Source organism: Micropterus dolomieu, linkage group LG12, assembly GCF_021292245.1.
Source record: "Micropterus dolomieu isolate WLL.071019.BEF.003 ecotype Adirondacks linkage group LG12, ASM2129224v1, whole genome shotgun sequence".
NCBI classification, from domain to species: Eukaryota; Metazoa; Chordata; class Actinopteri; order Centrarchiformes; family Centrarchidae; genus Micropterus; species Micropterus dolomieu.
In genome coordinates, this window is record NC_060161.1 from 14,738,551 (window position 1) to 14,750,259 (window position 11,709).

The 11,709-nt window shown below is 40.9% G+C and overlaps 2 protein-coding genes across 4 annotated transcripts in view; both read left to right on the plus strand.

Moving 5' to 3' along the window:
* naa40 (N-alpha-acetyltransferase 40, NatD catalytic subunit) overlaps positions 1 to 3,538 on the plus strand; it is a 181,026-nt gene extending 177,488 nt beyond the window's left edge. For 2 of the 3 annotated variants that reach the window (XM_046065128.1, XM_046065127.1), the window contains exon 8: positions 58 to 3,538. In XM_046065128.1, coding sequence (XP_045921084.1) covers positions 58 to 205 — 148 coding nt within the window. In that variant the 3' untranslated portion in view covers positions 206 to 3,538. The remainder of the gene's footprint in view (positions 1 to 57) is intronic. The other variant, XM_046065129.1, reaches the window with a different exon arrangement.
* A 532-nt stretch (positions 3,539 to 4,070) lies between these two features.
* On the plus strand, positions 4,071 to 9,840 carry b3gat3 (beta-1,3-glucuronyltransferase 3 (glucuronosyltransferase I)). The gene is made up of 8 exons (XM_046065135.1): positions 4,071 to 4,238; positions 4,671 to 4,778; positions 5,963 to 6,143; positions 6,302 to 6,485; positions 6,676 to 6,837; positions 6,988 to 7,074; positions 7,840 to 8,043; positions 8,310 to 9,840. The coding sequence occupies exons 2-8, from the start codon at positions 4,685 to 4,687 to the stop codon at positions 8,406 to 8,408; spliced, it is 1,011 nt and encodes a 336-aa protein (XP_045921091.1). The 5' UTR covers positions 4,071 to 4,238; positions 4,671 to 4,684; the 3' UTR covers positions 8,409 to 9,840.
* The last annotated feature ends 1,869 nt before the right edge of the window (positions 9,841 to 11,709 follow it).

An 11,709-nucleotide genomic window follows, 5' to 3' on the forward strand; every position in this document is an offset into this window, starting at 1 on the left:
CCCCCCTTCCTTTTCCCCCCCCCCCCCCCCCCCCGCATCACCTCCTCACCATTTTAGGTTTGAGATTGATGAGACTTCGCCGAGCATGTCCGGTTGCTGCGGCGACGACTGCTCTTACGAGATCCTCAGCCGGCGGACCAAACACGGCGAGGCCTCTGCGGGACACACCCACGGGGGCGGGCACTGCGGAGGCTGTTGCCACTGAGCCACTCAAAGCTCCACCATCTTTGTGATTTTGGTTAAAAAGCCAGCAACTTTCATGGCTGTGTGTGAAAGCTTGAGCTGCCTGCTACTCTACAAGCGTTTTTGAGTTTGAGCGGCCGTAGAGTGCCGTTAGAAATGAACCGATGGTGGAATACCTGGCTACAGATATTGATGTCGCATTATGGATTGAGATTTATGTTTGTTTTTTTTGTGTATTCCTGTTACAAACGCAGTATGCAGTGTGAGCTTTCACACATAGCTCCTATTTTTTCTTTCCTACTACAATTCAATGTCTATCTTTTTTTTTTTTTTTTTTCCCCCCCCCTTCTCTTTTCCCAGTTAATGATGACAATTGGTAATTTCCAGTCAAGATAAAGCTAATGCATTGCTGACACTCTGTACCACTGCAGTGAACCTCATCCCATCCTGCTCTCATCTCCCCCACATGTTATACTGTATTGAATCCTTCTGCAGCGCTTCTTAAACGATGGCTTGGGACCTAAAACTGGCTCCTGGCCTAACTAAGGCTGTATTATAGAAACGTACTACCCCAAGTCAAGATTCCTCATGTTTTGAAGATAGGATGACTAGTAAATAATGATAAACCATGACCTCAGATGACCATGCATACTAAGCAGATGGGATAGGATCTTTGAGTTAGTCCGTTTCTGTTATACAGCCCATGATTTCTTTGGGACCTCACACTGAGACTACTAGCTTGTTTCACTGAAGGAGGGTCCCAGGATCAGCCTGAGAAGCCCTGCTGTGGTGTAACATCACCCGTTATATGCGCACATGGCTTGTAAGTTATTTTTGGAACAATAGCACTGCAGCTAGCAGAAACTGCACTGTCTGGAACCACTTCGGCCCATTTTTACACCTGTTGCAAGATTACAAGTACACTATTGGCACGACCCATCTTTGCTGTTCAGGTGATTCATATGTAGACGTCTCCCCTGCTTTTAATTTAATTTTAACGTGTGAGATAAGTTTGTTCAAGGTTGCCTTTTTATGTCGTATGCGCTCACTTTTCTCCCAGTGAAATTAGTAAAAAAAAAACTTTATTCTCTCATCATCTGTTGCTGTAAATCTGCATCCAACCCAGAAAACAATCCCAGTATGACCCTCCTGCTCATTCAGATGTTCAACTTGCTTCCAGCCACATTTGCTTATCAGAGGAACATGAACTGAAACGCTCTTTTCTGGCTCACTGAAAGAGGTCTTTAGTTCATGCTCTCGTTTTCTCCTTTCCTTTCCCCTGCTCTTTGGGCCTCCCCGTTTATGTTGCTCTCATCTTTAGTCACACTTGTGCAATTGCATCACTCCTGCTCTCCTCTTCGTTCACTTCATTTCAAAGAGGTACTAATGATAAATAAGTTTGATGTTGAAGCTACCTTTTAGCTGTATTTTAAAAAACTACAACCGTCCTCCATCCCTTCTCCTTCATATTCTTTAAGCATGAGCAAATCATATTGATTTAACATGGATGAGGATTGGTAAAAATCACCACTTCATTATATGGCCATTTGAAGCTGACTAATGCTGTTAACTTGGAGGAAGGTACGTAGATTGGATGGATGGATGATAGAAGTAATTGCAGAGCGCTGAAAGTGTTTTTCTATGGTTGTCAACTGTTTTCCCAGCCCGCCGTCATTAGTTTGCATGACACAATTAAATATATCTAAAATCATCACGAGGGTCTAATAGCATAACTTTAATGTTTCATACAAAGCTCCCATGAACATCGGTGCATTTTAGAAAATGTAACGTTAATGCTGAGTTTTGATGTTTCTGAAAGCATCTTGGCACAAAGTCAGTACTGTAAGTTTTGGGTAAAATCATACTGTACATCTGACGCCATATTGCTTGTCCGACTTAGGATTTTAGATACCACATTACTAGTCAACCTAGACGAGCTGCTGTAACCACTTCAGTCTTGTTGATTCCATATCCGTTTACAAAACCTTAAGGATATTTTCTCGAAACCACCATAAAACTCTTTATTTCCAGGACTGTAGTCCGCTTACTTGTGGGATAGAGGAGTAAAAAGACTTTACACTACTGTGGATGTCAAGATTCCTCTATTTAGTGTGGCTGTACAGGGCTTCAGTTGGTACATTTTGAAAGGTGTGTTTTTTTTTTAATTTTATTTAAGTGGCTCATATCAAGGCTGAAGTTAAGGTTTCGCAAAGATTAATACCTGGTCAAAGTGTGTGAAACAGGGGAGACAGAAATATGAAGAGACGTTCTTAGAAACGTCTAAATACTATAATAATCTCTGTTACACAAGAACAAAATGTTATTTATCATAAAATGGGGGGAAAAAAAATACTTTGGATGACCGAGTCCAGATCCTGGGGTGAACATTTCTGGTTGTTTGCAGACTGGGCAGAGACAAAAAAATTCAGCACCTGGAGACGATGTATTGGCGTCTGGTGCTTGTTTGATCAAAAAAAAAACCCCACCACATTTTGCTTGTTTTAGTTCTAGACTACCTTCTGATAAGTACAGGAAAACATTTTTTGTACTGCGTAGGTTACAATAAAAAGAGGATGTTGTACATAGTAGTAGTATATCAACCGACTGACAGTCTCTCTCTCAGGTTAACCAAACGTAAACAAACCTCATCTGTTTTTATTTACCAGCCATGTTGTCAGTTAGCTGTTTGCTGAGTTGGATTGGCCACAGCTCTGGCCTAGGGTCAGTTTTGGTTGTGTGTCATGGCGTAGTATTTAAAGAAACAGATTTGAAGAACCACATCTAAAAGTCTACTTTTAACACAACTAGGAAGGTGATTTTAGTTTTAATGAGTAAAAGGAAAAAAGCTCCTTAACACCTATACCTTGGAAATGTGAAATAGCATGAAAATAAATCTGGACCAAAGTTGGAACTGACCCTAGATCAGTGCTTAGTGGCTACATTCAATCCAGACAGATGGGCTGTCTTTACAAAAAAAGGTTCATTGGAAGTGATTTTGTGAAATTATCTTAAGTTTGAAAATGAGCCTAAATTTAACCAGTTCATTTTAAGTTAGTGAGTACTTTTATTTTAGGAAAAAGTTACATACCCTCGACAACAAAAAAAAGAATCACAGATCCTTCTCTTGGTCTTTTCTCTATGTATGTATATAAGCTGTTGTGGATCCATCTTCATTTTCATTTCTTGGCCTTTTACAGGTAAAAAACTTTTTTAAACATGTTAAAAGAAAAGCTCCATGTTTGAGAGTGAGTGTTATAGTCCTATCCGTAAACGACAATGAAAGGGAAAACCAAGTCATTATGCCTTGTCAGTGTTTATTTGTATGTTACAAATAAAGGAAAGTTGTTTGACTTTTCAAGAGATGCCCTTTTGTTTTCATCATTTATGATTATCTAATGATTTGTCTTTTCACAGGACTTAGTAGGAATAGAAGCCAATATCTCCCCCTAGAAAAACTTTACAACTTATTTGACTTAAATTATGTGATACTAATTTTTAAATGTAAAGATGTTAAGTCACATTTGACTTGCATTGTAAAAATAATAGGTAGTCATAATTTGAGAAAATTGTGAGATAATGAGTTGTTTTGATTTAGTATCTGAATTCTAGTTTAGTATCGCCTAATTTTGGTTTTGTGATGCCTAACTTTTCATCTTGTGTTAATTTTTATCTCCTTGGCAGAAATGGGCTTCACAGTAATAACTCCTTATGTTTTCTTACAGTATATTAAGGGAGGAACCCTTAACTGTTTGTTAATTTGCCCTTTACAAGGCATGAATTTCAGCCAACTTTTTATTTTTTTTAAACTGGCGCGTGTGCAGGTTTCATGTGGAACTATTCATATTTGTACACGTCCTGAGGGGACATCCTACTGTGTTGCACTGAAACCGGAAGTTGTTGGTATTTTGCTGCAAAGAAAATGCCCTAGTTGTGCTGAATGAATGGATGTTCTGATGCACTGAGGTGCCTTTGCTCACATCTTTCCAAGATGACATGAACCTTTAAGCGTATAACTCAAGTCTACCAGTCGTATCTTCCGCGATTTCCCGCCTTTGGTAAGTGCAAGAAAATGGTAGTCGAGCTATTTTCTGTTTAACTGTCAGGCTAACACATAGCTTAGCGAACACTGATTTATCATCATGTTGAATATGTATATTAAACGTATACAGTCTATGGTATTAACCGAGCTTCTCAGGAAGAGCGCACACAAACCCATACTCAGCTTCAACATTTTACATTTTAGCCTCAGAAAATGTCAAGGTAGCTTGGGATGCTAACCTTAGTCATCAAGCTAATTGTTGAGGTCCAGTTGAGAAACATAATTCTACACCTGAACATCTTTATGTTCTTTGTCACAGTATCCACAGCCTGGAGATAAAACCTAACAGATAATTAAAAAAAAAACAACAAACAAACAAAAAAAACATCCATAGAGAGTTTTTCTTTGTGAGTAAAAATGTTTTCCATGCCACACGTCATCCTTTCAGCTGGTGGGGGCACCATGGGAATGAGGATGAAGCTGAAGCTGAAGACTGTGTTTGTGCTCTACTTCATGGTCTCCCTCCTGGGCCTCATCTATGCACTGATGCAGCTCGGTAAGTGGTCACCACACAGTCTCAATCATCCGTGAATACATAAGCTGGGTTCAGTCTGATGGGGGTGAGAAAAGGGCCTAAAAGTGAGAGGACTCAATTGAACTTCCATAAAACACAACTTATGTCAGAGTTGGAGAGAGGAGTTTGTTGTGCACGTTGAGAAACTGCTAGCAAGACTTTATTTCCTTACGTTACTCCAACACAATAAACTCCTCTCTCCTACTCTGAATTATGTTTACACCGTCGTCTTCCTGCAACAACTCGCCTCTCACGAGATTACAGAGCGAGAATTGTCCTTGAGCGAGACTTTTATTTCTGGTTAAAAACAAAGGAGTCAGTCATGGGGATCCTTTCAATGATGTTGTCACATGGTATGTCTGAGCCTTTCAGTGGCAAAATGAAAAGCACTTTCTGTGGACGTCATTTTGAGGAGCATTATTGCCCCAAAGGAATACGTCGCAGTCGCCTGTTTTCCGGGTGCCGGCTGAAGCTACTTACTCCAAGTGTTCCAAAACGTTTTGTATCTACTATTCATAGTTTTCAGTCACGTGACACGCGGTGACCTGGAGGGCAAAACCCAGACCAAGGAAGCGACTCACACCGGACTCCCCCGTACAGATGCCGCAAAAGCTGTTAAATTTTATTTGGATCACCTCTCAACTCAAGTAAAAGATAGATATGGACACAAACTGCAAGTGTTGGGCACATGTGATCCATCGAGGTTACAGCACCCACTGTCTTTTATTTCTGCCGTTTAAAAACTGCCAGGTCCCTGCCAGCGCTTGAATGTAGTAATGTTTACGTTTACCTTGTAGGGAATCCCTCACCTAACACAGCTCAGGCTTCTCTCCTCGTTGATTAGTGCATCCGAAAGCACAACAACCATCCAGCATTTTCGCTACGCAAAAGTAACAAACTCAAAGTAACAGTGTATCACTTGCTTCCTGGTTAGCAATCAGTGGAAAAGGTCTTTTTTGCCCTCCAAGGGCGCGTTTTCCTTGGAATGTGACGTCACGTGAAAACTATGAATTCATTTCTACACCAAAATAGGTTTAAAAATACAGAAATTACCCTTTAAAGTTGGGCTGTAGGAATTAACAACCAACCAAAGTGTCAGTTATGTAGTTGTACAAGCAGGGAAATCTTTATTTATTTTTTTCTGTTGTGTCTCTAACACTTTGCAGGGCAGCGCTGCGACTGCACAGAGCATGACTTGCCTAAAGACCGTACCATTTCTCGGTTGCGGGGGGAATTGCACCGTCTTCAGGAGCAGATGAGGAAGTCGGAGGCAACCAAACAACCCCAGAAACAGTCCGCTAAGCCCTCCCTGCCCACCATCTTTGTCATCACCCCGACATACGCAAGGTAGGCCAGGAGGCTGATTTCCTGCTCAAACTTCTGTTACTGATCATTTCTCTTTCTCACACACACACACACACACACACACACACACACACACACACACACACACACACACACACACACACACACAGTTCTTCTGATTTCTGTCTGTCCCTGTCCAGGCTGGTGCAGAAGGCCGAGCTGACTCGTTTGTCCCAGACCTTCCTCCATGTTCCCCAGCTCCACTGGATCGTGGTGGAAGACTCACCACACAAGACGCCACTGGTGACTGATCTCCTGGTGAAGAGTGGCCTGACCTACACACACCTACACATGCCCACCACCAAGGACCGCAAACTGCAGGATGTGGGTAGAGACATTGATTTGCAGAGACAAAAATCAGCAACCAGTCTTTCTTGTTTTTGTCCTCAAATTTAAATCAAATGCAGATTTTTGCAATTTGGTATTTATTATTTTTCCTTATTTAAGTACGAACAAAGTGCTTTAAAAGAAGAGCTTTTGATTATTCAGTGTGAACGCTCACTCTCCACCTCAGGGTGACCCCAGCTGGCTGAAGCCCCGTGGAGTCGAGCAGAGGAATGAGGGCCTACGGTGGCTCAGAGAGGACAGAAGGGCTCAGCCAGGAGGAGACAACCAGCGGGGAGTGGTTTACTTCGCTGACGACGATAACACGTACAGCCTGCAGATATTTGAAGAGGTGGGTGTTGGCGGTGTGAAGGTGTTTATTTTAATGATCATTCAGGAGCGGGCAGGTCGTTTGTTACTGTGTCTACAGCTGAGCAAGTGTCTGTTTTTAAATGTGCCATGATTAGAAAAAGAGAGAGAAAGTCCTCTTGTCTTGTTTCAGATGAGGAGCACCCAGCGAGTATCTGTGTGGCCGGTGGGACTGGTTGGAGGGATGAAATATGAGAGGCCCGTGGTTGAAGGAGGAAAGGTAGGTGCTTTTTATACTTTGGTTTGTCACCCGTGGAACTGAAGTAACGGCTCCAAGATGAATAATGCTGACGAGCCTGTGTTTTGCTTCATTTAAGAAGAAACTAAAAAATTACATACAGCAAAAATAATATTTAGTGTGACTCCCAAGGACTAAGCTTAGTGTCTTCATGAAAGCATTTCAAACTCAAAAAATACAGATTGTTTCAAATAGTTGCATTGTGATGTGTTACAAAAAGACAACATGGAGTTGGAGAAAACAGAGCTTTCAACTGCATCTCACAGTCTTCTTCAGGAGATGTTTTCTCTGTTGTCATGGACATAACTCACCTGATGTGACCTGCACCGGAGTTGGAGTCTGCACCATTGTCATGATTGAAGTTTTGTACTTCAATCATGACAATGGTCAAGATGTGGTTCGAAGTGTCTTAATAAAGTATATAGACCTTAAGTTAACAATTTTTTTTCAAACTACTGTTTTTGAGGTCAAGAACGAAAACATTCAATAAACTATCTTTAACTTTTTTCCCAGTCACATTTTCCCACTCATATTTGTTGATCTTGATTTTTTTTTTCTTCTTTTTTTTAAGAAAACAAAACATCACAAAAACATGTGTTAGACAAACCCGTACACCAGTTTTGAAGCTGGCCTCTGTGAGCTCTGATAGTATCAACTATTCTCCTCTCATTAAGGCCAAATAGTTGCTTTAAATGTCATGTCAGAAACACAAATTTAGTACCGATACAAAATCATGTTTCTTCTAAGGTGATTCGCTTCCATACCGGCTGGCGTCCCAGTCGCCCCTTCCCAATGGACATGGCCGGCTTCGCTGTGTCCCTCAAACTGGTCCTGACCAATCCAGAGGCTTGTTTTGATGGAGATGCACCAATGGGCTTCCTGGAAAGCAGCTTCCTTCAGGGATTGGTTACCATGGACGAACTGGAGCCCAAAGCGGACAACTGTTCTAAAGTAAGAGTTGGATATGTGTGGGTAGAAAGATGAACTTTGTCATGTCTTATGGTTTAAAGCAGATGAATCAGTTTAGGTCTTTGAACTTTTTTTAATCCTGTTGGTATTATAGAAACTCCTGGCAAAGAGATTTTTAAGAGGGAAGTGACGCTGCATTTAAAAAAATAAATAAATAAATAAAGGTTCAGATTTACTAGTTGCGGTATATTTGTAAGCAAAATGTTTAATTGTATGTCCAATTCATTGTGCGCGTGTGGTTTTTGTAGGTGTTGGTGTGGCACACACGGACAGAGAAACCGAAGATGAAGAGGGAGGAGGCTCTGCAGGCTCAGGGACTGGGTTCAGACCCAGCAGTGGAGGTCTGAGGAACACACACACACCAACACACATTGTAAAGCATACTCTGCTGTTTAATGCTGCATATATAACTCTGCGTTGTAAATACTGTAAACCATGAAAAATATCAGTTAGAGGTGGTGTTAATTTTACCTGGATATGACGGTCTGTTTTTGTTTTGTGTCTGGTAGTAAATGTGCGTGCGTGTGTGTAAATATTGAGTGTGTATTGTTACAACTGTGCTGACTGTATGTTCGTGTATTTATCAGGGCTTTCTTTGGTTTTGTAGTGAGTTAGTTGTCTTTGTACAGCAGTACAGTTTGCCTGATGGGGGCGCCAGTTTTAAATTTTCAATTTCCTGTACACTTTTGCTTCAAGCTGGAGGAACGAGGCATCTTATTACAGACGTCCGTACTTGTATCATTTGTAAGGTTTCACATGTTTACTTGTGCTCAGTGGAAATCCTGCAGTGTAGTTCATTCCTCACAGCTGTTAGATATTTAGAAACTCACCAGGCCTGGCTCCAGAATCCTGTCTCTGTTTTCCTCTGCTGTTTGGATCGGATTTGAAACCTGCTTCATCAGTTCAGCCACCAACATACGAGATACAGTTGCAACAGAGCAATTCATTCATGCATGGCTTCTATATTTGCGTGTTTGGTGTATGAAAAGTTTTGTTTTTTGTTTTTTGTTTGTTTTTTTTGTTTTTTCAGGCACATCTCAAAAAATGACAATCATTATCATACGCATGAAAATAATCTTTATACTACACGTCTAATCAAAATGTCCACAATGGCTATCACGGTAATAGTATTGTGGATCAGAGGTATTGCAAAAGTGCAGTTAACAATAACAAAACTCACCAATTAATTGAATATAAATCCAATATGCTAAAATAGTTATTGGCTTATATTTCCTATGCTGTCGTACTCCTGTGTTACAGACACAACTGGTGCAACTTAGCAACTCTGTGCTACAACAGAGACACTCTGCGCCACACCCAGTGCAGCATTAATTTTAAAACTAAAACGCAAATGCTGGATTTCAATAGTGTCATAGCACAACAAGAAATAGTTATAGCCAGCATTTTATTTGAATATTTTTAGTGATGCTTTTTAAAAAAAACAAAAAAAAACAAGGCATGTGGTTTCCATCTACAAGCCCTGAATAAGGCAACAAGCTCATGGATTTCTTTTGCAAACACAAAACACGCCATCCTTGTAACATTCCCACATTAGGGCAGGAAGTCCCTGGTACTTTACAGTAGCAGTATTTCAAGAGTGTAGTGCTCCTCAGCTACTGTTGTATGATACTGTAAAAACAGCTAGTGCCTGCGTACATGTAATTAGTGCCTATTAGTCAATTCTCTACTGGTGTATAATGTATTTATTACTGTAATATTAACATTGTACAATGTGATAATGTCTGTCTTTGAAAATAAACCTGGATAATGTAAAACATATTTTGGCATTGGTATTAGGTATTTCTAATGCTTTGTTTTTAACTTCACTCTTGAACTTTTTGCAGGAAAAAATGTTTACCATCATAATGTACAGTATCTCACAAAAGTGAGTTCACCCCTCACATGTTTGTAAATATTTGATTTTATCGTTTCATGTGACAACACTGAAGAAATGACACTTTGCTACAATGTAAAGTAGTGAGTGTACAGCTTGCATAACAATGTGCTGTCCCCTCAAAATAACACATCACATAGGCATTAATGTCTAAACCGCTGGCAACAAAAGTGAGGACACCCCTAAGTGAAAATGTCCTGTCTGAAACACCAGGCGTTTCATATAAACATTTGGATCTCAATCTGACTTTATGCACCAACACCGAGCTCCGTGTCCTTGCTGCTTCACTGCTGCCTGCGTAGATATGTGTTCATGTTCATCAAATCTTAGCAGTCCTATGAAAACCGTTTATTTTCTAAATATCAATGTTTCATGTTTTTAGCTTTGTCATGATACAGTCCAGGTTTTTTAATTATTTAAAGTAGGAGAATTTTCTCAACTCTTCAATATCATTGTTGTAATCAACAATGATATTGATAAACGAGCTGTGTGAAGGCTCGTCAGAATAATATACCTTGTGTTTCAGTTTCGGTCTAATTAAATGGTCAATTCACCCAGTTTATGAAAAAATATACACTGCTCAAAAGAAATTAGGCAACACTTGAATCACATCACCTCTTGATAAACAAAATAGTTCAAAATTTTATTGTACATTGTATAATTAGTTTACAAAATGACGTAACAATAGGTAAATGCTCGGTATTTGTATAGCGCCTTTCTAGTCTTTTCGACCACTCAAAGCGCTTTTTTACATTACATCTGCATTCACCAGTCATACACTGAGCCTAAGTGCTCAAACGAAAACTAACATTCACACACTGGCAGAACAGCCACCAGGGGCAATTCGGGGTTCAGTATCTTGCCCAAGGACACTTCGACATGCAACCAGGGGGAGCCAGGGATTGAACCGCCGACCTTCCGATTAACGGCCAACCCGCTCTACCTCCTGAGGCACAGCCGCCTCGTTCGAGGTGCGTTCGAGATGACTGAGGCTGACTTTCACCTACTTGATAGTCTAACATGAGCTCCAGCCGACTGCAGGAGCGGGGAATAAAAACGGCGCCGTTGAATCAGACAGTCTAACTGTGTGAGCTTACCATGAGCTGAGATCAATGCGAGATCAATGAAAAGGTGGTTCCAACTTGGTGCAGCTGGAGAAAAAGCAACTGCCTTGCTCCCTCGAGGTTTTAATGTCATGTGAAATGGTGATGTTTTGCAGCGCCGGCGAAAGTCGGACACAATTTCTAACCAGCATGCCTTATTTTAAGTCCAGCATGCATTGCGCTGAACAGCGCCGCATGAAGTCACACACACATATTGATCAACGGATCAGCAGCCAGTTGAGGGCTGGATTCAAAATCACACCTGTGACTTTTATCATGGCAACTCATAATGTGACTCAGTAGTGTGTTTGGCATCAACATGCCTGTTTGCACTACAGTCAATGTCTGGGCATGCTCCTGATGAGGCGGTAGATTGTGTCCTGGGGGATCTCCTCCCTGACCTGGATCAGGGCATCAGTGAGCTCCAGGACATACCTGTCCCGTTTTTCCCAGGATGATCCCATATTTTACCGTACTACCCCGGGGTCATCCCGTTATATTTTCCTGTAAATGTCCCGTATTAACTTTTCTAAAAACAAATAAAAACACAGGGCATATGTTTGCTAAACTCTCATTTGGTAAAGCAGGTGGCAGCATGTACAACATTAGCTGTAACGGGAAGAAGAACAGCACCGCATGGTGTTCAGGTTG